This window comes from Pangasianodon hypophthalmus, chromosome 9, assembly GCF_027358585.1.
Source record: "Pangasianodon hypophthalmus isolate fPanHyp1 chromosome 9, fPanHyp1.pri, whole genome shotgun sequence".
NCBI classification, from domain to species: domain Eukaryota; kingdom Metazoa; phylum Chordata; class Actinopteri; order Siluriformes; family Pangasiidae; genus Pangasianodon; species Pangasianodon hypophthalmus.
Genome location: NC_069718.1, coordinates 17,232,837 through 17,259,634, shown reverse-complemented (window position 1 = coordinate 17,259,634; position 26,798 = coordinate 17,232,837). Strand labels below are relative to the sequence as shown.

Sequence of the window (26,798 nt, the reverse complement as noted above, 5' to 3'; positions counted from 1 at the left end):
TTTAAAGACTTAAAAGTTCATTTTATCTAAATCACATGTTGTATTTACACAAATGGAACATTACAAATTATTCATTACAGTATGAACTGGCACTTCAATAAACAATTCCACTGAATACAGCTACACTGTATTTACAGAATGGAACATGCCACTTGATAAATTTGCACGTTATTTCTAAGGAAGACAGAACAATTGCTAGAAGGCATGAAACTGGAGTTACAAGGAATTTTGTATTTTTCTATTTGTACATTTTCACAGATGATATACTACAGATATCAAATTTAATATTTCACTGACAACTCCTTATTTACTTAATCAAATTTATTACATTCTACAAAGTAACCATTCATTCTCAAACACAAAACTGGTGTGTTATAGGTGTTACTTACATATAAAATATTTTACAATGAGAGAACATGTATGTTGCATGTTAACCTTTATTTCATTGAAAAAACATAAAAAGTAAACCATTACAATATAAAATTTGGAACTATCCAGACTTCAATCCCGGGGGGGAAAATAGCATGCCCTTTGCTCTCTTTATGCTTGGTTGAGGAGTGTGTTCTCATTGGCTTCATCCACCTCCTCTTCCTCAGGTTCAGGTTTGTGTATGAATCCATAGCGGCGATAGATGGATCCATCTCGACTTGTGTACACAACGTCTGCATCATCTCCGCTGTCCTCGGGCTCGGGTACTCCATGGGGCATGGGGCGTGGATCGGGCCTGGCACCCGCTGTCCCGCTCAGCCTCTCATAACTCTGCCTCCAGCACAGCCTCTTCCTGGCACGGGCCTGTGCCAATGCGAAGATGCCCAGCGCAAGGACTACAGCCAAGATCAGCGCTGCAGGCAGGGCGGCAGATGTGTGCTGGTATACACGAGACCTCAGATTCACCTCATCGTCCTCAGCCTGGTTATGTGCTGACACTGGAGCCTCCAAACACAAAGCTGTGAAAAGAGCATGTTAGCAGTTAAAAAACCCACAAATAGTTAAATATTATATAAAATGTTAAAATTAAACTGTGATAGGGACATGCATATGGACATTCAAAGGTTTGATTAATCCCTCTCTGTAATACTCTCATTACTAGTTTCTAGCGTGATCCTTCCTAAAGTAAATTGTGTGGCAGCAGACAATATACAAATATCCAGACCTCCCCCCCCTTCACTCTGAACCTGTCCACCGGCAATGCTTCATACTGCCACGAAAACGCTTCAGCTGTTTTCCATGGACTACACCAACACACATTGTACTCACACACACGCACACTACAGTGTAAACCCATATGAGGATGGGTTCTCTGTTGAGCCTGGTTCCTCTCAAGGTTTCTTCCTATCACCATCTCAGGGAGTTTTTCCTTGCCACCGTCGCCCTGCTTGCTCATCAGAGACGTCACACACACACACTTCACTTTACTTTTGTTTGTGTAAAGCTGCTTTGAGACAATGACCTTTGTAAAAAAGCGCTATACAAATAAAAATGAATTGAATTGAATTGAAATATCTGAATGTTTTATATATATGAAAATGGGCAGTTATTAAACCCTTTGTCTCTGACAAAAGCTTGGCAGCCCTTTGTGGCATTTAGATAGAAAAGAGAAGTTTTTTCCACAAAGCGAAGGGATTGCTGAAGTGTTTACTGTCGACTCCTTGGATGATGGGCTTGCAGTTCTCCAACATTGTGCCTGATCAGGTGTTCCATGTCCACCCACCCACTCTGTATGCAGCCTTTTCTTGTAGAGTTCATTACAAGATAAACAAGTGAAAAGCTAAGAAAAAGTAAAGAGATATATCAAAAACGTTTCTTAGGTTAAATTACTGTATGTATCAGAAGTCAAACCCAACTCAGAAAACCAGCAAATGCCACCCGAAACAGTGAGTGACATTGCAGAAAAGCACAGCAAGGGGAAGTGTGTAATAACTGATAATGAGCCAGTCACAGGGTACAGTCTTCCTCTGTAATTCATTTACAGCCACTTCATTAGGTTCTAGTTTGATCCTTCCTAGAGTAAATTGTGTGGCAGGAGATATTATACAAGTATACAAATCCTTCATATATATGTTAAAATTGGCCGTTTAATTTAGATTTTAGACTTTCATGCAATACAGTCTCCAGAGTTGATAAAGATGATAACCAAATGATAAACAAATGTCCAGTAAATAACTATTTGTGTAACTGAAAATGCCATTAATGAGGAAGATCAGATAAGAGGCAAATTTCTTCTACCTACAAGAAAGGCCTCTCACAATAACAGACAGATCAGCATAATGACATGAGATAAAGCAGACAGTTATCACAGGCTGGCTTGATGAAGTGTCAGCAGGTTTTTTCCCCTGCATGGCTGAATACAATGTAGCACCATTAGGCTATCACAAAAGAGAAAACGTAATAAATCTAATCACAATGTCAGTAAAACACAGATGGACTCACTTCCTTCAAAAAAAAAAAAAAAAAAAGCCGAAATAAACTATAAAAAAAATTAATTTACCAGTTAAAATACTATTCAACCATCAAAAATCTCCATTATGTTAAAGTTAGAAATAAACTTAAGTACACTTATCCACACACTCTACTTTTGTCACAAACATACATTCCCTTATAAAGAGGTGAACCGAGAGTGTACCTGAAGCCGAGTGACAGAGGCAGCAGTTCTTGGCTGGTTCATTAGGCTGGCAGCAACGCACACAGCTCCGGGTTACTGCATGTAGTCCAAAACCTGTGTGGCATGTCACACAGCTCTCGGGGCCAGGCCCAGAGCAGTGTTTACAGGATTCATCACAGGCCTCACACACCTCCTGATGAACACAAGTCACAGGCAAGCACGGCCATGGTGAACAAAAGTATTACATTATAATGATAATTTATCAAATGGACAGGTGAGCTCTGAAAAATTCACAAGTGCGTGTTTAACCAAAACACCATACAACACACGTGCCGCCCTTCAGTACGACAACTATGCGGGCTTCCTGTTTGTCTCCTGTTTTCCTCAGTTCTATCTCCCACTCTTCTCCAATACCCTTACACTTGATTATCAGGGTCACCTCTGTTTTGCTTGTGACTTGTTTTGTAATCCCAGCCTGTGTATACAGTCAACTCATGATTAGTAACACCCTAGGTATAAAATAAAAATGTCAACAGTGATTCCAATTTTCCACTCAAACGGTCATCCTTGAGGTTGCACACCTATAAAATACCTTGTCATCCACTACCATGAGAAAATACAGAGATTTTTTTTTGTTCAAGCCTTCAAAAAAAACATTAGGCTGTATGTTAACACTTTGAGCAGGTATTTCTCCTAGCATGTGCTACAGTGTTGTGGTATTGTAGATCTCTACAGCCTTTTCAAAAAAGGGTATTATAGGCATAATGGGGCGAAGTGGGAACACTGACCTGATCCCTGACACCACAGTGTAACTGTGCTCTTTTTGCCGGATCAGAGCACAGACCCAAATTTAGGTAGCTAAATAAAACACAATCTCCTGTTGTAGGGGACAGGTGTTGCTCTGCTCCAGCCCCTAAGCGTGTGTACAGTACAAATAGTCTATATTACACGACATCATTAAGAGCAGCAGCCTGACATGAAAGCAATTAACATGATGACACAGACCAAGAAATCCTGAGTTAGCTTTCAATTCTTACACAAGCATGAAAAGGTTTACTGCCATTTATTGACGTTACTGACTTGAATTGCACTTAACACCATTACAATCATACTATAGTGTATATTTCTTATGATTTACTATCTGCTTACAGTAACTACTATAAAGCAATAAAAAACACACACACACACAGTACGCACATTTTGAGAGTAGTAGTGGCCTTCTTCACAGCGAGGGTAACACACCCCTTCCTGTAAGATACTGCCCCAGTCACACGTCAGACAGCCCTGAGGTGTGTTATCTGCAAACACACGCACATTCACAAAGAGCAATTATTTGAACAGAAGGAAAGAAAGAAAGAAAGCTCGTAGTATGAGCAATGCAGTTCAATATGATTTGATAAGGAATTTGATAAATGATTTGATAAATAACTGATAAGCCAATAAGGAAAATGTAAAGATTAAAAGAAATCAAATACTCAAGACACAATAAGACTTATTAATAAGCTATTTCTGTCAATTTTCTGTAAGTGACATGTGATTCATTTTGTGATTGATGTGATGTTATGACTTCCAAGTTTTACCAATCACCAGCTGTTCATGATAGAACAAGATAGAACATTTAATTTCCTAGCTGATAGGATTAAACTTCGGACTTCTTACATGATGTTTTTTGCATCACAGGAAGTTTGAAATGAATGCTTATAAATAGGATGTATAGTTAGAATGTACTCAGATTCCATATTAAAAGAAGTACAGCTTATTTTAAAATAAGCTAAAAGGAAAGCAAAAGTAGCTTTCCTTCATGTGAATTTGTATAGTTACTCACCAAAATAAATTTCTACATTCTATACGTTGTATTTCACATATTATTATGCATATTTTAAAAGGAAATAAATAAATAAATAAAAATATGTAACAAAACAAATATACCAGCAGGCCCATAAGTATTTGGACAGTAACACAATTTTTGTAATTTTACCTCTGTACAACACCACAATGGATTTGAATTGACGCAATCAGGATGTGACTGAAGTATAGACTGTGATGTTATAACTTCTATTGCATTAACTGTTTATTGGAATTACAGCCATCTGTTGCAGAGTCCCTCCATTTTCACAGGCTCAAAATTAATTAGACAAACTAACAATTATATAAGCATTATTTTTAATACTTGGATGCAAATCCTTTGCAGTCAATGAACCCATGGAACCCATGGACATCATCAAATGCTGAGTTTCCTCCCTTGAGATGCTTTGCCAGGCCTTTACTGCAGCTGCCTTCAGTTGCTGCTTGTTTGTGGTTGTTTCTGCCTTCAGTTTTGTCTTCAGTAAGTGAAAAGCATGCTCAATTGGGTTGAGGTCAGGTGACAAACTCAGCCATTTAAGAACATTTCTTTGCCTTAAGAAGCTCTTCTTGGGTTGCGTTCACAGTACTTTTTCATTATGTACTGTGAAGCGCTGTCCTATCAGTTTTGCAGCATTTGACTGAATCTGAGCAGAAAGTATAGATTTATACACTTCAGAATTCATCCTGCTACTTCTATCAGCAGTCACATCATCAATAATTACCAGTGAGCCAGTTCCACTGGCAGCCATACACAGTCCAAATACTTATGGACCTGACTGTATTATGAAACACACTCAGGGGCAAGTTTATTAGATAGGTCTACCTTGTATATACAATCTTTAACCCCTTTTTTAAATGCAACTACCATATAGGCTCATCATACCTTTATCCAACAGCCAATCATGTAGCAGCAGCACAATGCACAAGTCAAGAGCTTCAGTTAAAGTTCACATTAAATGTAGAATGGGGAAAAATTTGACCATTGTGACTTTGACCATGGCATGGTTTTAGTATTTCAGAAACTGCTCATCTCTTGGTATGTTCACACAACATTATCTGGAATTTACGCGGACAGGTAGAAAAAAACAAACAAGCAAAAAACATCCACTGAGTGCCAGTTCTGTGGGCGGAAACGCCCATCTGGCACCAACAACCATGCCAAGGTTAGAGTTACTGAGATCACATGTTTCCCCAGTCTGAAGCTTGATGTGAACATTAACTCAAGCGCTCAACCTGTATCTGCATGATTTTATGCATTGTGCTACTGCCACATGATAGGCTGATTGGATTTTTGCATGAATGGTCAGGGGTACAGGTGTTCCTATTAAAGTGGTCAGTTAGTGTAATTACTGACTGTAGCTCATCTGTTGCTATGCACAAAACATACCCTCCTCATGCTAATGTAGATAGGTCAGGGTCTAAGAAAACTATCAAGACAAAGCTTGCTAGAGAGGTTAGTACAACATGTTACTACAGCAACATAAATAGTAATTACTTTTTATCACTTTTTCAGCAATTTATCAATCTCAAGATGCTCTGTATTACAGACTCATTAATTATGAAATAGGTTCATACCCTGCTTCAGTCATATGGCAGTTATTCAGATACTTCACACAGAGGAGACTTTACTAAACCAGAATATGGAAGCAGGGGCGTGGTCGAGCGCTGGTTTGGGAATGAAGGACGGAGCCGGAGAAAGTGTCTGGTAAGGCTTACAGACCTGTGAGGAATTTGGCTAATGAAATGTTCTGCATTTCAGTGAGCAGGAGCAAGGATAAAGCGGGAGAGACGAGAGCCTCGGGACAGTGAGAGCTGAGCTGTGCAGAGCTGTGTGTGTATGCTGTTTAATCAAAACACCACTGCTAAAAAGCGAGTAAAACTGTCACGGCCAATAAAAAGCCTTTTTTTTTGAGTTGTCCCAAACCTGCCACCCATTTCCTCATTTCTCTCCTAACCCAGGGAAGTCCTCCACAAGATTAATAACAAACCATTCAGGTCTGTATGCATAGGGGATATTAATAAAATCAGCAGTCTTGTTAAGGTACATGGAGCTTGTACCAGTGCAGGTCTTGCAGCTAGTGTGACACTGCCAGCAAGCGTGTGCGCTTTGGTAGAAACGGGGAGGGCACTGCTCCACACACACCCTGGTGCCCAGAAGCTCCAGCAGAGGTGGGACACACACTATGCAGGCATCCGGTCCCGGGCCCGAGCACATCTCACAGGACACATGACACTTCTCACAGTGGTGGCCTGTACTGTAGTATCTGGTGAAGAAAGCAGAGATAAGTAACATTTCATCAACCACACTTTGATTTCTGAGATTCTAGATCATCTTAATATATTTATCAATTGTGAAAAAAAGACAGCTGGGCCCGAGACGGTCAGGATTCTAGGACAACTGCCTGAGTAAGTGCTGCTTTAACCTTGGACTGATCCCTTCCCATTCACTGTATGCTCATATAAAGAATTTTGTACTGTCTGTCTCTGTGACTAGTTACTATAATTAAATAAATACCACTATCCAGTGTCATTCCATTCATTACTTCCTTAAATGATAAACTATAAAAACTATTTAATAATTTCTTAACACTGTATATCATTCCCAATCCGACTATCAGATATTAATTTGAATGTATATGCATGTGTGTATGTGAATGGTTTTAGAATTACTCATTAGGCATAACTCAGTGTGTGAAGGTAGGAGATCATCAGATTATTACCAGTAAGCAAAGAACTGGGATCCATCTTAGGTCCTATCCTATTTTTATTTATACAAGGTACATGTATATTGTTTCAATATTTAATAGTTTTGATATTTATATAATGTTTTGTATTACTGTGTCTTTGGTTATTAAAGAGGCTTCAAGGTACCTTTACTAAAGTTTAAAACCTACCTATAAAAGCAAAAAAAAAATTGTTCACCAGTGCCAGAAAGCTTGAGTACAGTTATAAAAATATTTAGGATTTAGATTGCAGGCACACTCATTGTTTTCAAATGTAATTATTATACATAACAAGGTCAAGCATAGCAGAATTAAGCTACTCTTAACTTTAGCATCTCTCTTCCTTTACAGTGCTTGTAAGAAACTCCTATATTCAGGAATCTAAATGTTTCACAATATAACATGAATGTTAAATATAACAGGGTAGTCAATCTGCTCAATGACGCACCAATATTTGTCCGGCCTTTCCCTTTGATTACAACTCTTATCAAATGTAAAGAGCAGTAATGCCTGTCAAACCAGCTTGAAGCTGAGAAGTCTATTTATATTCAATGCCTACTGACGTAATATGCCCTTAGACAAGAAAGGGTCCAGAGGAGAAATTATGTTTGCTCAGTAGAGTTAATACAGAAAAAAACACCTGGTGTATACAGATCCTGGTGTATACAGATTGTTTGACACTGACTTTTTTTTATGTTTGTGCAGGACTGTTTTTCATAATTAAAGCATGTAAAAGATATTTTCCGGGAATGTCTTAACACCCACAGAGTCCACAATTATTTCCTTGTTGCAACACATGGTCAAAGATACATTTGTTATCAACACACTCACTAAGTCATTTTTAAATCCTGAGAAAAATGAATCAATAATTGCTCATCATTTGTTTATGAACATTCCATTACAACTTCTGTTGGGCTCTACGTGTTTGGCCAGTGTTATGGAAACTGAAGAAGTGTTTGTAGAGTGAATTTTACCCAGTGGGACAATGGCGGACACACAGATGTGAGAGCAGGTGCAAGTAACCAGGAGAGCAGCTCAGACAGTCTTTAGGAGATGCTCCAGAGCATGTGGCACACACATGATCGCATGGCATACAGAACCCCAGCTCAAGGCCATCAGCTTCCTCGTGGGCACTGTATGTGCCAACCGGACACTCGTTCACACAAGAGCTGTCTGAAGACAAACACGCATAATTAAGTTTTCTAAATAAAGAGATAGATTAGTATTTACAAAAGAGACAGCCAACAGGATCTAAAAGCCTTCAGTCAACTAAGTGAGACAATTTTCTTTGGTCTTCCCTGTGTGCTCTCTGTTTATACAAAGAAAGCTAATGCAATTTCATAGTCTTATAGATTGAATAAAGTGGAGTAAAATCAACATCATGCAATAGCACCAAAAAATGCAAAAGGCTAAATTAATTGCTGTCTCTTGATTCTATCAAAATAGTCCTGAACTACCTCATTCGCAATAAAATGGAAAAAGTCTATTATGGTAAATGGAGCCCGTCAACCTGTATGGTTATCTTGAACTACACTACATCTAACCCCCAAATAAAAATTGCACCCATTTTACAAATGCATATATACAGCGAACTTTCAGAAATAATTGGTAGGATGTAAAATGGTTCATTTCTATTGGATTTTTGTAGTGGGTCTAAGTTGTTTATTCAGTATTGATTAAGACCAATAAAATTAGAAAGACACTTTTCAATTGCTGAGAGAAATGAATGCACTCTCACTATGGAGATATCGGGGCAGGGCACAGGTCTGGCAATCTGTAGGCCCAGGGCCCTCACAGGACTGGCAGTGACGATGGCATGCCTGGCATGTGAACTGGTTGGCATGGAGGAATGTTCTGGGTGGGCAGTCTGAGTCTCCGGTCACGCCACACATCATGGTGTTGGGGTCCAGGGCTAGTCCTTTAACACACTGAGTGCACTGGGTGGGCTCTGGGCCCATACACAATGCACATGTCTGGTGGCATTCTAGAGACACGAGGGAACAATTTGGTTAATATGATAAAATGCTGCCTGCTATATATGCAAATTTTAAACTCACTCTTGACATGTCTTAGCCTCCACTAATTCACCTTCACCTCTTCATAATTAGATCTTTCTGGAGAAATGCCCATCCTAAACATTACACAAAGCATTATAATATACATGTGACTACAATTTACATCTTCCTATGCCATGTTCCACTTAATCCACTTAATCAGTTCTGTTTGGGTGAAATTAACATATTGTTGAGTTTTACTGCAAGTGCAACAATAATCATTTTCTTCAACTGTGTATTTTATAGGGGCTGCATAGACTAGTTGACCAATACATTCACTCACTAGATGAAGCCAAGTCTACAGTCAGCTGCACTAGACTATGCGGAAATGCCTTGTTTATACACTGTATATATTCTGCTTTAATGGACCATTGATACTTCGATATCACTTTGTATGAAGTGTAGAGGTGTTTGTAATCCCAAACTTGCCTGTTCCCAAAGGAATTCCTCCTACATTTACTTTTGTTGTCCTTTAAATAAAGTGTAAATAAAAACCATGCATTGAAGCAAACTGAATTCTGTAGTGAGAAGCACTGTGTGAAAGAGCACTTTCGGAGCTGTGGCTAGCACATCACTATCCAATCATACTCAGCTAGTTTAGAGTCAGATCAGCAGGACATGCCAGCTCAAAGAGGCCAATCCAGACTCATTTTGGACACTCCTGAGACCGGAGTTTTACATGGTGAAAAAAGCTCCCAGACGCTGCTATACACATCATACCCTCAATCAATCTTTATTCTACAAGGAGCTTCCATGCCGAGCCATGAACTTTAAGTTTAAGTAAGATTTCAGCTGAGCCGACAGCTTGTTGACATAAGTGCATTTTAAGAATTGGTATATCCATAAATAGTGTAATATGATAGACGTTTATTATTCTTATTTGTTGTTAACAGTGTAGTTTAGAAAAGCATTGAAGCTTGAAATGTAATTTGTGGCCTGTGTACAGCTGTTAACTCAAGTGTGGTTTGACACATTCCTGATGCACAAATAGAACAGCTTCAAATTTATTTCATGAAACAGCTTTAACTATGGAAAAGATGAATACTGTTTTGAATTACTGGTCAACTAGTAAAAATTAATAGTCAAAAAAAACCCTAGTATATTAAAAAATAATCATACCCATCTTACAGGGGCTATATTGAGACCATTTTTTAACCAGGTAAATTTTTTTGAAAAATTAAAGAGCATATCAAATGACTGGCAGTTACTAAAAAGATACAAAAATAAAGAAAGAAAGAAAGAAATATTTTTTTGTACACAGCCATCTTGGCACGTGAAGGATGCATGTGTATTTGCCTAAACATTGCTCATACCACTGATATCTGAGACAAGAACAGACTGTAAACTTTATAATTGTGCTGCTATTGTTATGTTATTACACTTTATTTGTTTTATAATCAGTATCTCTTAAGTGGATGTATTTCTTTGTCATTCCCTATGATGTTACTACATGTACACCCCCCATTCTAGGAATGGCAATCTTTAAAACTGCAGTGTTGTAATGGCTAAATATTCTACTGGCTTTCCCTTTACTATTTTTCTCTCTTTGGATCCAACCATATTCCTTAAATTTTTTTATAACAGTATCATTGATTAAAAAAAAACACAAGTACTTTATCATTGTTTTAATTTCATCTTCCTACTTTCACTAAACATTGAATTGGACTTTGTTTACCTATCAAATAAGAGATGCCAAACTGATAGACACTATTAAACTCTTAACAGAACATGTTGGTTAATAAAGGCTGCTTAATTATACTCTCAAATTCAAAGCTATTTGCTTAATACATAAGATAATTTTGCCTGGCCTAATGTGTATAGTATATTTACCCTGACATTCCATGCTGGCAGACTGGTAGTAGGTGCTAGCGGGGCACTCCTCTGAACATGTGCCTTCATACAGCTTTGGGGCTAGAGTGGAGCAGCTCTCACAGTCATCTGAGAGAGGCCCAGAGCATGTAGCACATGACTCATGGCACTGCACACACACACCCTGGTCCAAGTCCTCAAAATAACCCTCTGGACAGCTGGCTTTACACATGCCATTCAAAAGCAGATAAAGAAAAGTACATCCTGAAAAACACATACACAAAGCATATACATGAGGGTGGTGGTCTAAAAACCACTTCGACAGGCTGAACATGATGATAAAATATACAACATTTTCTGGAAAAATGTACTTGATAAAAAAAAAAAGGCATATTGACAATCACTTCCTTTTTATTTTTTAAAAGGTATACTTAGGAAATTTCCATTGTATTTATCTTTGTGTTTAAAGTCATCTCCAGAATTATAGGTGGCGCTTTGGTGACTGAACATATCTATGAGCTGCCAAACACATGAACACACTAAAATTCATTACCAAAACACATACACACACACACACACACACACACACACACACTTTAGGTGTATGTACAGTACCCCCATTGCTGTCAAACTCCTACATTTGTTTTTTCAGAAAGATAAATAATCACATCAAATGTTTTGCTTGCTAATGAAAAATTATGATTTGCTTCCTAATAAAAAATCATTGACACATTTGTGTCCCTAAGTTTATTGCTATTCTATTGTTTCTCCCAACATGTTCTTTATCAAATTGTTTGACTCAATGATGGTCCGGAAGACAATTTTAATTAGAACACAGATTCTAAATTCATTTGGTGGGCCAGATTAGGTCATTTGTTAGGCTGGTCTCAGCCATATGTTTAACACCCTGCTGTATAGTAATGTGGTGGATCATTGATGTTTGAATGAATGAATCTTATTTCTATATTGCTGCGGTTGCATGTGTGTGCACTCACTGGTGCATGCGCTGGTGTCAGTGCAGGTGTCACAGTGAGGGCCACAGCGTCTGCACGTGCCATCCTCAGCAGCATAGGTCCTCACTGAGCAGTTATCTCTGCACATGCCGTTTTCCAGGAAAAGACCATCTCTACATGCAAGACACTGAGTTCTTCTCCCATCACAGGTCATACAGATGTCATCACAAGGCTCACACTTCCCATCTTCTGTCTCAAAATAACCACTGGCAGCACGCACACACACACACGTGCACGCATATGAAGCACTTGGATGGCATAAATCAATATTGAAAAGCTACCTTAATAGTAAAAGTTTTTTGTGAAAAATAGCTGACCAGGGGTGACAAGTCAGTAGCCTGGCCTCCTGGTACAATCACATTTTGCATCCAAGCTATCATCTTTTTATTCATAGTTTAAGTTTCAAGTATGTTTACCAGAAAAAGGAAAAAATTCCCACTCATTCATATCCTTTAGTCTGTATTAAGGCATTTAAATAGCTAACTACCCCTACATACATTATTAATGACATTAGCTACCACTTTATAGCCAAGTCAAATAGGGCACCAGGAAACCAAAACACGAGACTGGGCAGCAAACTGGAACTTCCAATTGCCCGGTGGGCTAGCTAATGAATGTAACATTTGTTCACCCATGCTGCCCATCTCAGTCCCTGTTAATAATGTCCTTCGTGTCAGAGCGAATCGTAAAAAAAAAAAAAATCATGTGTTAGAGGTGGTCAAACATATAAGCAGGAGCAAGTTTACTTATCCTGTTTGCACTGATGACACCTGACTGCTAATACAAGAGACTCTTAAACACCTCCTCTGTGAATATAACGTAGACTCTTAATGTAACTTCACCATCACCCAAAAATGCTAGCACTGCTAATAATAGGTTATGTGCAACAGGAACCATTACAGAAACGAGACTGCGCTAAATAGATCACATAAGCTTCCATTCATCATGAATCACAATATATAGCTGGGTTGAGGGGCTGTTAATTACTCACTCTGGACACTCTGACCAGCAGCTGCCCTGGAACAGAAAGAGCTGATAAGAGCCACTCTGACAGCTTAAACACTGGTCTCCACTTTCACATGCCTCACAGTTAGTCGAACACCTCTCACACTGCTGACTGGAGCTGTTCCCATAGAAACCTAATGGACAGTGCTGGACACACACTGCCTCCTGCTGCTCCAACATGTACCCTACACAGAAAGATAGCAAGAGAGAGAGAGAGAGAATGAGAGAGAGAGAGATACAGTGACAGATACAGAGAGTAATTATAAGATACCGCAGATCATTACAGAATACATAATCTTGCAAATCACACATTCAGAGATATTTAAAGAAAATCTCGTCACCGGTACTGTCTGTTTACTAAACCATAAAGGAGCAAAAAGTGAACCTGTCTTCTCTACATTACCAGTAGCACAGGTGTTGCAGTTTTGAGCGGTTGGACCATAGCAAGCCCTGCATGACACATCGCAATAACGGCAGTCATGAGCCCCACCTTTGGACATGAAAATAAGACATCACTGATTATTCACACTTCAATCTGGTATTTTTTACTTTTAGTGTTACAACTACACCAATGATGGAGTGGAGAGGTAGAAAATATACAATACAGGATTTCCCTTTTTCTTTGATAACATGTAATGTCTGATTCCATTAAAGAATACATTACATTTAAAGATCCCATACCATTAATCTGTCATAATAATTCAATGATGTCATTCCTGCCCAAGAGCCACAGAGATTAAAGACTAGTGCTGTCATAATTTAGGTGCTCTTTCATACTTACTGTCAAAATACTGGCCCTCAGGGCAGGTAATGTCGGGACACGTCCCATAAATGGGATGGTTCCAGCCATTACACCTGTCACAGTCTCTAGCTCCTGGGCCATGGCAGGTTAGACATGAGGCATGACAGGGCTGGCAGCGCCATCCTCTGGCATCTCCAAACGTGTCCTGGGGACACTCATTCACACAGGCACCATCTGAAAGCAAAGAAAAGGAAACACATCCAAACAATGATTATCTTAAAAAGCAATACTACAAAGAGATCACACATTCAGAACTGATGGTCTATCATTTATCTTTTCTCTCCTTTATCTTAATCTATGACTGTATGTCTATTGTTCTCATTCATTTAATAAACCCTGATTCTCATGGATTAACCTCTTTTATCTTGTCTAATACATATGATATGACTTTTATCTTGTCTAATACATATCTGTGTACATAATTGTACATTCAACATGCAATGCATGATTTAGAGTGCCACTGCATCGCTTTAATTTCACAGGACTGACCTATGATTCCACACTTTGCATTATGCTTGTTTGCATTCAGTCCTTGGTGTGGATTTCCAAGTCAAATGAATTTCATGACCCCAATGCACTTGTGCTCTCTTTACCACCATGAGCACACACATGCACACTTACATACATGCCTGCTGGCTGGTAAAATCATATAAAGGATGTAGGATTAAATATCAGAAATTAAAACATTTTAAAAAGGTTACAGAGAATGTAGGAAAAGCACAAAGCCATAAAGGATGAGAGAACAGGGGATGGGAAAAACCACTCAGGTGGATGCTATACGCACTGTGGAGAAAGTGGACCGGCTGACAGGTCAGACAGAGCGTCTCACTCCTGCAGTCTAAGCAGGACTCTGGGCAGCTGAGACACACACCCCTACTTGGCTCCTCGTAGCTCCTCTGGGGGCAGTGCTGGCGACACTGGTGCCTGTACCTACACACAGAGAATTGACAACAAACCTTTGTGCCTCAAACCTCACAATAGTCCATTTTAAGTCGTCACTAAGCAGAACCATATTAAACAAGTTTTCTATTAGGTTCACTGTCGTTATTCAACAATTCATATAAATTCCTGAATGAAATGCTTGAAGATAAAAAAAAAGAATAATAAGGCGTGACTATAAGGAGTAAACCAGACATTATACGTATTACACCATGAATAGGACGAGCAGGATAAATAGTCAACTCCAGCTCTTGCCTTTCTCTCCCAGATTAAGCAGCACAAAGAGATGCCTAAAGCAGCCTGTTGAACTGGGTGAACAGTAACCAGAGAACACAGTCCACCCACATACTGGAGAGCAGACTAACACCTTCAAAGCTACAGCACACCTGTTGCACTACACTTAGCCAAGCTTCAAAGCATGAAAATGTTCAAACTCACTGTTCACCTCTTACATAGTCTCATAATCATAGATTTGGTTCTGCTGACAGAATGAATCCTTCCACTCACTGAAACGATTCAATCGTTCTTCTGGCTATTGTGTTACAAAACAGGTCAGGGGTCACATGAAAGAAAACAATGTATGTGGATCACTATACAGTGAAGTGACAAGTTTCATATTTAGTTTAGACTAGAGAGAAGGCAGAGCCTCAAGCATGATGTAATGTCTGCTCTTTTCACTTCACCGTGGGCAAAGACTCCAGTATTGCTTGGCACCTCCTGCTGTGTTGCTGTGGTGCTGGAATTAGTAAAGTAAGAGCAGCCAGCACATCCATCGTTGCTGTTCAAGAACATAGCTCTCCAATGGATACACAGACACACAGAGAGAACACCAGAGGGAGGAATCTCTCAATGCAAATACTCATCTTCTCTTTGGCTGAAGAATATGGTGCATCAACTTTTTCAATACATGTTTGTGGCTCACATTTCTTTAATCGAGCAATGATTATACACTATTGTCAGAAAGGACAATAAATGAATCATTGCATGACACATACGGTTTCTGAAAAAAAAAAAAGTTTTCTTTGTCCTTTCATCTGGTTTCTTCACATTTAAGTAAACCATGTGAGAGGACAAAGCCTCCACAGCAACAGAGCAAGCACAAGGAAAGCATGTGGAATGTTGGTTCTTCATTAGTGAAGACTCTGACAACTCCAAACCACACAGAAAGAGAGAACAGAAAAAAGACAGATAGGCAGGCAGATCAAGAAAGAAAAAGAAAGCTGTAATGAGAGAATCAGAGGGAATGGAGTACCCCGAAGGCAGGTAAAAGCTTAACAATGAGGCATGCTGATCTTAGGTAACCAGGCTTGACTATGTGCCAGTGGAAATCTGATGCACACAGTAAAAGGCCATAACATGAGGGAGAAGCTCACAATCCGTGATTTGTTCGCTTGCCTATGCAGTACAGCCTGTGTATTCCATACAGCAGATAACAGTAAAGTACATAAACACCTAGACAAATACACACTTCATATGAACATATGATGTGTCAGCAAGTTACAAACTGTCATGCAAAAGTAACAGATCAACTCACAGAAAGTAGCCTTCTGTGCAGCTGTTACAGTACTCTGGGTCATCTGGTGTAAGAAACAGAGTAATCACTGACAAGCAAGCATTTAAAACTGTCCATGATTACGTCACATCACACCTACAAAGGAAGAACTAAATTATTGTCAGTGCTTAATTTAAATAGTGCAGTTTTAATAAGTAAAGACAGATAACCTCAGTGAGACTGAGAACGGTCAGATTTACCAGCTGAGCAGGTCTTACAGCCAGTCTCACAGTCAATGCATTCTCCTGAGTCTGGATCCTGGACATGACCTGTAATTCAATAGTAGAACTGGTAAAATAAGGAATGCAATTCCTCTGTAAGAAGCATCAATACAAACCCATTTAATCTGTTTAACAATGATTATTACACTTATGAGATAATAGAAAATGTATAGTTACTAGATAATAGAAAATTCAAGTAAAAATACTGAATACCTTCACTGGTAACACTGGTAAAATCACGTACACTGGCCTACTTACATAGTCTACAACCCCGTAATGCATGATTTTCAAAGTGAGTACAGTCTCCTTTATTACTCAACATTGAAAATATTTGATAAAGAACAGTCTTAAGACTTACAGCTAGCCCTACTGTGATCATGATGGGCCACCTGCTCAACTAATGAGGGAAATTTTCTCATTTTATTTACAACTTTAAAATGTCCCATGAGCCATATTTATATTTTACTGTAAGGACCATAGAATGTTGACAGTGAAACCTGATTATCATTTTCAATGATTGTAAATTAGATATTTTTAGCAACTGGTTATGTAATAATAGCATGACAAGGCATGCAGTTACAGGTAAATAATCAACAGGGCGGTGTGCTGCGACCCTGATGGGAAGCCTGGACCACTTGTCAGAGCTGTACTGTTAAAGGAAATGGATTGACATTTTCTGACCAAACAGAAACAATATTTCAACACCACCATGGTATAAAGAATATATACTGGATAATGAGTGTAATGAGCTTCAACCTTATCTGGTACATTTTACCTGATGAGCCAATTTACCTGACTTCTCCCTACTCACCTCAGCAGTTCTTGTTCTATGTTCATGACAAAAACACCTAACTAATGCAGCACAGATGCAATCAGATCTCTTTAATTTCCTTCTTCACATACCCACACCACAGGGCACTGGCAGACAGAGCCCACTCTGGACTTTATATCCTTCCCTGCACTTGGCACAGATGTTGCCATCCACACAGATCTCACAGTTGGCAATGCAGGGCAGGCAGGTGTACTGCTCTCGGTCAGGGTAGAACTCCCGCGGGCAGTGAGCTCTGCAGTGGCCCTGGTACAGGAAGCGCTCCCTCCCATCCTCATCTGGAAATGCCATTAACATCCAGTTAATGTTTAATATTGGCCTACTCAATGATGCAAGGCTGTTGCCATAAAATGACCTACATCAGTGTGAGAAAAGTGGCAGATTTTCTTACAAGAGTTAAAATAAGACAAGGATAAAATGGCAGTCATAGGTTGTTGTTAAAGGGCAGCATCTTCAAACACCTTAAGCTCTCTTTTGTAATGTCTTCGTGGGCCTTGCAGTGTATGTGGAGTATGCGCTTAATAAAATGCAACCTGTCATCGCGTGGGTTAAGTGATGTAAAAACAGCCAAGTGACAATGACTGCAAATTCACAGAATGAAATAAGCACCAGTATAAACATACAAACCCCTATGATATTTTATATAGCTCGGAAACTGTGTTTAGTCACCACCGAATACTAAGTATGCAGTTAAAAGGGAATCATAAACCTGGCAATAATAAATAAGGAGCTTGATTTTTTTTGAATCCACAATGTTGTCATCTGTCTGTGTCAGTCATGAAGTTTTCTCTAAATAGCAACACGGGGGGTGCTCTGACTGGCACACTTTGCCAGGACTGGAAGATAAGTAAACAAGGGCAATCAAGAGTGAATGTTGTTGGCAGTGTGGTCTTGTTTAGCAGCCTTAATGTATGGCCACCTGCAGTGAATGCATCCTGGGGTATCTGAGAAAGTCTTGAAGAAGCACTGCAATGCTAGCAGTTTTTGAAGCCTTCTGGAGAATAAAAGGCAGAAGAAGCACAGTCCTGACTGTGCTGGTGGTTATATATGGCCGTGCTTACAAACTGTGCTGCTAGGGGCTTCCAAATTTTTTTGATTGCTACTAACAGGCTAAAGATCTCAAAGGAAAATAGATGATCACCATTATCTGGTCTGTGAATCTTTGCAACCTCGTGAAACTCTATACGGTTCTTCCATTTCAAACATGGGAATGCACAATTTAGGAAAAAACTATTTTGGAGCCTATTACATGTGCTTTTCTGATTAATCTTTGACAAAGAGTTATATAACTTTATAAAAAGCAAGAAATAGAATTTAAATTCCAAACCAGCTCCATTAATAGTTATACTATTACTTGAGTTTTTAATTAGTTACTATCAAATGACCAGTGTGTGATGGTCTGCAGTAGGTCTATGAATTCTCATTATATTGCTGCTTTGGTTAAAATCTTGTTTCATAAGACACTAAAGAAGACAGCAGAATAAAACAATAAAGAAATTGATGGTCTTTCTATACCAGGGCCATATCCAGTAGTAAAAGTTGTAAAAGTCTATAATTTGCTTATTTTAAAAACATGCTTTCAGCCTATTTGGGCAAGATGCTGGGTGTGGTGGCTGTTACTCTTTGGTAATCTTAAGCAAATATGACTCAGAAGACAAGCACACTGAATGAGTGTTAAATAGCTAACCTACAGTTTGCTATTCATAAATGGACTCTACAAGGAAAGAAGAGGTGAAGGCAGGTGGTCTGAGCAGCAGCACATACTAAAGTATCAGATACCCTGAAGGCTCCGACTCTTACAATGGTTCTCTGTTTACTATTAACTGGACCGTTAAAGGAATACTTCAGAGTTGCTCAACCTAAAACCTATCTAGTGCATCTGTTGTGTATACAGAGATGAGATTGTTGTCCGTACAGTACAGTATTTTTTCACTGACGGGAATTTGTGATTGAATCATTTTTGCAGGAGTGACGGTCCAAACATGCAAAGATGTTGTAAAACCTCAGGGGAAGGATAAGGACGCAGAATGAATTTTTACTGTACTGATCTGTGTAGGCAAACAAACAAACAAATAAAAACTACTTTCAGTCATGTCTGTCTCATACTTATACCTATATTGGTAAGGTAAAGTTCTGAATTTGCATTAGTCGCATATTTTACTCAAAATTTATTGACTGCCCTAACAGGTGCCCTTAGACTTCCATTATGAGTATCATCAGCTTTTCCCCAGTTGATGGAAAGGTGTTGAAATTGTTTATGGTAAGCACATTATGCTAAGAATTATTAAGTATTTCTTTAATGCTAGAAAGGGGAAAAAAATGGACACTTCTACTGTTTAACACCTGTTTTCCATTCTGTACATTAGGACATTCACTGGCACAATAATAAATTTGTAGCTAATATTTGTGCTACTAAGGAGAAACAACCATACATAATACATATCCTTTAAGGTTATTGCCTGTGCTGTGACTTTAAAAGGGAAGGGCTAGCTCTCTATTGTTTGGCCTGTGAACCCGTACAATAGTGTTTTCCCTCCACCTCAGAGGCAACAACCCCCATACATCCCCCTCCAACAACTAAAAATACATGTGGAGGAATTTAGGAAGTGACTCACGATCTTAATGCTGATCTGCGGCCTGAGAAATTCAAATAGTCCTTCTGGAAAGTGTGTTAAGTGTGTGTGAGGTTCAGTAGAACAAATAACGGATATCACTAATTAGCCTTCTGCTACACCGAGGCCACTTCAGAGATGCACCGCATACCTGAAGTCTTTTTAAACAATTTCACTCACATTTCAGCGACAGAAAAGGTGTTTATGACAGTCAGGAGAAGATATATTAATCCTGTTTACATCGTGGAAAAAAGTCGGAACCCTTTATTTAAAAAAAAAACGTTAAAAATAAATAAAAACAAACGAATAAATAAATCCGAAGCCTCGCGCGCATGCGCAGAAGAGTTCTACAGCGATTCTCAGCTGCCCATGCATTGTGGACAACTTGTAAAAGTTTAGTTGCAGGGATATTACCTGGTTTACTGGAAGATTTTCTAAGAAATGCGTGGGTGATGTCTTACCCGAATCACAGGCGGTACACTGGAAGAGTTCATGGCCCTCACACTCGGCGCAGGTGGGATGGCACAAGACGCAGCGGTTTTTAAACGCGAACTGTCCGCTGGGACACGACACAGACGACACCTTCGCTTGGACAGAAATAAAAACGCAACCCAGTAATAATACTAATAAAAAATGCTGCGTTAAAAGTGTTTGCATCTTTTGTGAAGCTCTAAAAGGCATTTTGAGTGCGCAGAAATCCCGGGTTTAGAGAGCGGCTCGGTGTTGCCGTGTGAGCTAATGCCCCGCTCCGGCTTCATAACAAGCCCCGGTGCTGAAAGAGCTCCAGCGGATTGGTCAGAGTGACTGCGGGTCCACCTAGAGTCAGCCTGCACTCCCCAGCACTCACACTGCATCTTCACAGCACACCACTGGCCTCACAAGACTACAGAGTGTCTCAGTCTTTGATGTATAGTTTATCTAAAATTCTCTGCTACTTCTTAATTGCATAGCAGAGATTATAACTGTGATCTTTTACCATCGCAGGTCTAGTTAATGACTAAACCAATGCTGCACCTACTGAAGTGTAAATTTACAGTTCAGTTATCTTCTTACTGTTAGGTTTCAGGACTGTAAAGGATTGTCTTGGATAAAATCCAAATCTGATGTTGCTTAATAAAACAATTGCAGCCTTATGAATAATATTTCCCTTTTTTAACAAAGTCTCGCAAGCCAAAACCTTCAACAAAGTGACCTAGTAATACTGTACTGTATATGATGCATAAATATCAGTCATTCACATACTGTGCAAAGGTCTTAGGCACCCTATTTTTATTTATTTTTTTTTAGTACAAACTTTGTTATAGATTTTTATTTAATGGCTTCTACATTATTGATTCAGTACAAAAACTTTTTAGATTTCTAAACATTAGTTTTCCAGCACAAAATTAGATGTTACAGAAAAATGTTTGTATGTCAGTAAAGAAAGCAGCATATTATGTAAGAGACACTTTTCAGACAAAAAAACATAATGAAGGCTGCTGGGTTTTGCTGCAAAAATAAGAAGCGAGTGTGACAGTCAAAGTCTGCAGAAGAACTGTGGCTGCTTCTGCAAGATGCTCAGTAACACAGCTCATTTCCTTATAAAACTGCACACATTGTACCTGAGACTACTTTTTTTTTTAAATCAAAGGATCGTCACACCAAATATTGACTTTGTTTCATTGATTACTGTTTACTGATCTTTATAGTATTTTTTTAAATATTGAAATATTTAATTTCATTATTTTTGAAAGCATCTTTGCTCTACAGCATTTATTTGCATGTGCCTAAGACTTTTGCACAGTACTGTACATCCTCCCGTTTCTTCTTCTTGCCTCTTGCCACATGTATACAATATGTAGCGATCCACTTAGCAGCTTGGGACCACGGTCAGAGCTACAGGTGTCCTGTCCTCAAATCTGGGGATAGACTCCTCTCACCCCTTTTCCACCTAGTGAGTGTGTTTTGTATATTATTTTTAACTTTTTTTTTCACATAACACCATAGGGCTCCTTATCATCCATTAGCTTCAGGTTGATTTTCCGTCATTAACCTTACTAGCCTGTATTAGCTATCACCACACTGCGTTGTTTGCTAGGTTATATGTCAGTTTCTCCCTCGTTATTTGTATCCTCAGAATATTGTGGTATGATGGTGTTCCCTTGCCATACCACTCGCTGTTCGTTGCTGTGTCTGCTAAATTAACTGGATTTCTGTTAATTTGCAGCTTTATTACTTTATTTAATTGGCTCCTTTTTGGGCCTTCAAGGCCTCTACAATATCAGACCCCAACAAAGTTATTGTTCTGACCCAAGAAGTTTGTTCATGGACAAGGATACGATTGAAAAGGTAGACAGTCAACAGATTCCCACAGTCCAAAGCAACGGGTTCCATTCAGCTTACCTCCTTGTTCAGAAGAAGCAAGGTGGTTTTTGTCCAATTCTAGAAAACCTTCTTGAAAGGGTTGGGCCAGTTACTAAGGCCTCATTTTTTCAAATGTTAAGGGTGTCAGATGTATTTTAGGTAGTACAAACACATGACTGTGTTTGTACTACCTAAACTTATTTTCTTGTCCCTATCACCCTTGCTGTGTAAGGGTGGCCTTCCAAGGACAGGCATTTCAATTTCAATTCAAAGTCCTCAGCCTGTCTCTACCACCACATGGCCAGTGGCATCAGCATACTGCATGTCCACCCTCCTTGCCCACATTATAGGGCTTGATCTCACTGGGAACTCAGGGACCCAATTCATTGTCCTGAAGCTAGATTAACTAAGAATTCTACCCACTCCACCAGCACAACATGTAGTAGATGTTATTGTACATGTGTATATGTGGTACCAGCATCTTTTAAGGATGCTAGGACTGATGATGTCAGCTGCAGTGGGGATCCCCATTAGGCTTGCTGGAGCTACAGGCTTTTCAGAAGTGATATATCAGTCTATGGCTGAACCCCAAACACCATGAACAGAAATGTGTCACAGCGAGAGCGCAGAAGCTCAGAAACTGCTCATCTGCAGCAAGTCCCCATCTGTGCTAAAGGTGTATGTGGTAACTACAACAGCATAACACAGCACCATGGATGGCATCACTCACAGGCTTATTACTGCTTATTCATCCTAGGAGCCCAGCATGGGACCTCACTTTTGTGCTGGAGTCCCTAAAGGCCACCCCGCCTTTCGAAGCCTGTGTATAATGCTGAACTGAAAACTGCCTTTTTGCTTGCAATCACTTTGGCTAAGTGCTGGAGAATTGCATGCTCTGCCAGTACAATTTCCTTGCATGCATTTGTGCCCAGGTGACTCTTGGCTGACCTTGTGGTTGAATCCAGGCTTCCTGCCCAAGGTCATGTCATTCAACTTTGTGTGTCAGACCATGCAGCTTTCAGTGAATGTGAGCCTGCAAGAATGTTTCTTGCTGTGTTCAGTATGCACCCTAAGTTACTATTTAGAAGAGATGTCAACCAGCCAGTCCTCAGATCAACTGTTCATCTGCCATGGAAGAAAGACTCAGGGGACTTATCTAAGCAGAGACTGGCCCACTGATGCCATCATGTGCCCTACAGGTGGGCTGGACAGCTGTCCCCGACTGTTAAATGCCACTCTACTAGAATTGCCTAATGATCATGGGCATTATTTAGAGGTGTATCACTCCAGGAGGTGTGTCCTACTGCTACCTGGCTGTCACTATGCACCTTGTCCACGTTCTACAAGGATAACATCATCCCTCCCAGTGGTGTGAATGTGGCAGTTGTCTCTAAGAACTTTTTAGAGTGGTTGGCAACGTTACATGGGTGAACCCTGGTAGCTGGAAGAGGGGAAATACATTGCCAGTTCCCTGAACCCTGAATAACCTCAGGATTAATTGTCTTTTGGAACCTGTGCCAGATTGGCAAGACAGTTCCGGGGAATATGACTTTTTAACAGCTGTATTTATTGCAAATACTTCATCATATGTCACTGTGCTGGAAGGTCTTGGCATTTTTGCACACACACACACACACACACACAAGCAGATAGCCAGGTGATTCCCTTGCGGTTATCTGGGGTACATAGAACCACAGTTACATATGTAACTAGTGTTTATTTTGTTGTATTTTTGACTGTAGTTTTTGAAGATAATTTTTTAAAATATATAAATAGGTCTAAGAAACATTCTTCTTATTACAACAGCTTTAGAAAAAAAAAATTGATTCCCTTTAAGGGAAGGGAACACTTATAGGTTCTAAGTAGAATAACTGTAGAATGGTAGAAAAGTAGAATAGTGTTATACTATCAGAAAAGGTTATGAAGGTAAAAAAAAATAAATAAATAACTATCCAAAGAACCCTTGAAGAACCCTTTTGCTCCAAAGAGTATAGTAACTTATCTGGAAGCAGAGACATGGCCTTGAACAGCATGAAATCAGTCAACATGGGCATTTGTTCTATTTCCATCCCAAAGATGCTTATTGGTGGTTAAATCCAGGGACTATGCTGGCTACTGAAGCAAAGAAAACTTGCTGTTCCTAGAAGAGTGACTGATATGTACCTTGTGGTGTGGTGCATTATCATGTTGGAAATGTCCATCTGAGTATGAAAAAAAAACAACTGGTCAGCAATGATGTTACATGGTGTTACTCAGTTATTCTTCACTAGGTATAGGTGGGACATACCTATGTGGCAGGAAAACATTCTCCACACCATCACAGTTCCACCACCAGCTTGTACTGTTCACAGAGGTGGACATGATGCATTCATGTTGTTTGGGCCAAATTTGAATCCTTCCAGTAGCATGATGCACAGCAAACCTGGGTTTGTTCAACCAAATTGAAACCCCAAGCCTCCAGTTCTGATATTCATGTTGCACTTTATTGTTCCTCACATTTTTATTATTCCTTTTTTCTTACTGTAACAGAAATATGCCAAGGAAGTAGGGTCTGGTCTGCAGAAACCTGCTTTAAAATATGTGAACAGCAGAGGGAGTGAGAGTGTTAACCTGGCTGTGGAGTCCATGTCTAAATGAGGGTAGGAACTTTTCCTGTGCAAGTTTGTGTCAACAGTTTACCAGTTTACTTATCCTCTTTGTCTTCACAGCATTCAGTAGACCCATGTAAAATACATATAATTTAAAATACATGTAATTTAAAAGAGCTGTGAAAGTTCTTTTTCATTTGTATTGGCATTTTTAAGTAAATGAACCAAGGACACTATTTATTTTGGGAAAAAAGGTAATGAAAGAAAAAAAATCAAGCAATGTCAATTTACAATTCACCTATACAATTTACAGACATACTATATACAATCAGTTGTCAGTTGATTAGGTCAGCCATTGTAAGTAGCTAAGAATAGTGCTTTAAAAATGAAGGTTTTTGGTCATTTAGAAGCTGTTTAGTTTGGGATTGGTCTTTTAGACTACTTCTTATGGGAGGGACATATATTGTTAATGTACAACATAGGTAATAATCTGTTCATTAATTTATGTTGTTAAAGTTTTTTCTTTCATCTGAACAGCATGAGTTGTTCATTTGTAATGGGATGTTTAGAGGAAAAAAGAATGCATTTGTTATCTGGCAGGGCATCTTCCTAAAATTATGTGGGTTTTCTAACAAGCATAAATTCTTAGGCTCTAAGTGCATATATCCTGGTAAAATGCATTGAAAATATTGCTTTCTTTTTGAACATGTGTTTTTTTATTTTCAAATATTATTTGATCTTGTACGTCCTAATGATAATACGCTCTGAGAAGTATCTTGTTGTTAAATGTATACCTTACGGCACAGCTTCTCAAGCCTGGTCATTGAGTACCTGCACATTGTAGTGTTTCCCCTGCTTGCAATACACATGACTCAACTAATTAGCTAATTCAGAGCCCTTTCTGAGTTGAGGTGGGTATGTTAGAGCAGGGAAAACTCTATAATGAGCAGGACAGGGGGAGCTCCAGGACCGGGGTCAGCAACCTGTGCCTTACAGTATGCTTGAAATAGTTCAGTTTTAGCACTTCTAAATATATTTAACATAAAACTTAGGCTTTAATACTATTTCTGTGTAATTAGAGTGTGTAATTTACGCAATTTAATCCCCATGTAGGAGTGAACAGAAAAGTACAGGGGGGTAGGAGTGATTAGAAATGGTACAGGGGGTAGGAGTGAACAGAAAAGGTACAGGGGGGTAGGAGTGAGCAGAAAAAGTACAGGGGATAGGAGTGAACAGAAATGGAACAGGGGGTAGGAGTGAGCAGGAATGGAACAGGGGGTAGGAGTGAACAGAAATGGAACAGGGGGTGGGAGTGAGCAGGAATGGAACAGGGGGTGGGAGTGAACAGAAATGGAACAGGGGGGTAGGAGTGAACAGAAAAAGTACAGGGGGGTAGGAGTGAACAGAAAAGGTACAGGGGGTAGGAGTGAACAGAAAAGGTACAGGGGATAGGAGTGAACAGAAAAGGTATGGGGGGGTAGGAGTGAACAGAAAAGGTACAGGGGGGTAAGAGTGAACAGAAAAGGTATGGGGGGGGGCGTGTAGGAGTGAACAGAAAAGGTACGGGGGGTAGGAGTGAACAGAAAAGGTACAGGGGGGTAGGAGTGAACAGAAAAGGTACAGGGGGGTAAGAGTGAACAGAAAAGGTATGGGGGGGGGCGTGTAGGAGTGAACAGAAAAGGTACGGGGGGTAGGAGTGAACAGAAAAGGTACAGGGGGGTAAGAGTGAACAGAAAAGGTATGGGGGGGGGCGTGTAGGAGTGAACAGAAAAGGTACGGGGGGTAGGAGTGAACAGAAAAGGTACAGGGGGGTAAGAGTGAACAGAAAAGGTATGGGGGGGGGCGTGTAGGAGTGAACAGA

General features: G+C 39.5%; 1 protein-coding gene across 1 annotated transcript; it reads right to left on the bottom strand.

The window, feature by feature from the left end:
• LOC113529796 (proprotein convertase subtilisin/kexin type 5) lies at positions 1-20,850 on the bottom strand. Its single transcript, XM_026919260.3, has 16 exons — positions 20,468-20,850; positions 17,469-17,672; positions 16,545-16,613; positions 16,327-16,369; positions 14,638-14,783; positions 13,833-14,027; positions 13,455-13,541; positions 13,038-13,236; positions 12,029-12,252; positions 11,055-11,297; positions 8,909-9,154; positions 8,145-8,343; positions 6,506-6,711; positions 3,800-3,900; positions 2,624-2,795; positions 1-947 (listed from the first exon to the last, which is right to left on the bottom strand). The coding sequence occupies exons 1-16, from the start codon at positions 20,685-20,687 to the stop codon at positions 541-543; spliced, it is 2,961 nt and encodes a 986-aa protein (XP_026775061.3). The 5' UTR covers positions 20,688-20,850; the 3' UTR covers positions 1-540.
• Between the last annotated feature and the right edge of the window lie 5,948 nt (positions 20,851-26,798).

Bases quoted from the DNA above. Each gene is read 5' to 3' on its own strand.
- LOC113529796 (XM_026919260.3), bottom strand. From the start codon at position 20,687: ATGCCTTTTAGAGCTTCACAAAAGATGCAAACACTTTTAACGCAGCAT. The intron at 13,237-13,454 runs GTAATGTAGAGA...CTTTCTGTGTAG, and splicing joins CTGCAACACCTGTGCTACTG to GGTACATGTTGGAGCAGCAG. The intron at 6,712-8,144 runs GTAAAATTCACT...TTTCTTCACCAG, and splicing joins GTCCGCCATTGTCCCACTGG to ATACTACAGTACAGGCCACC.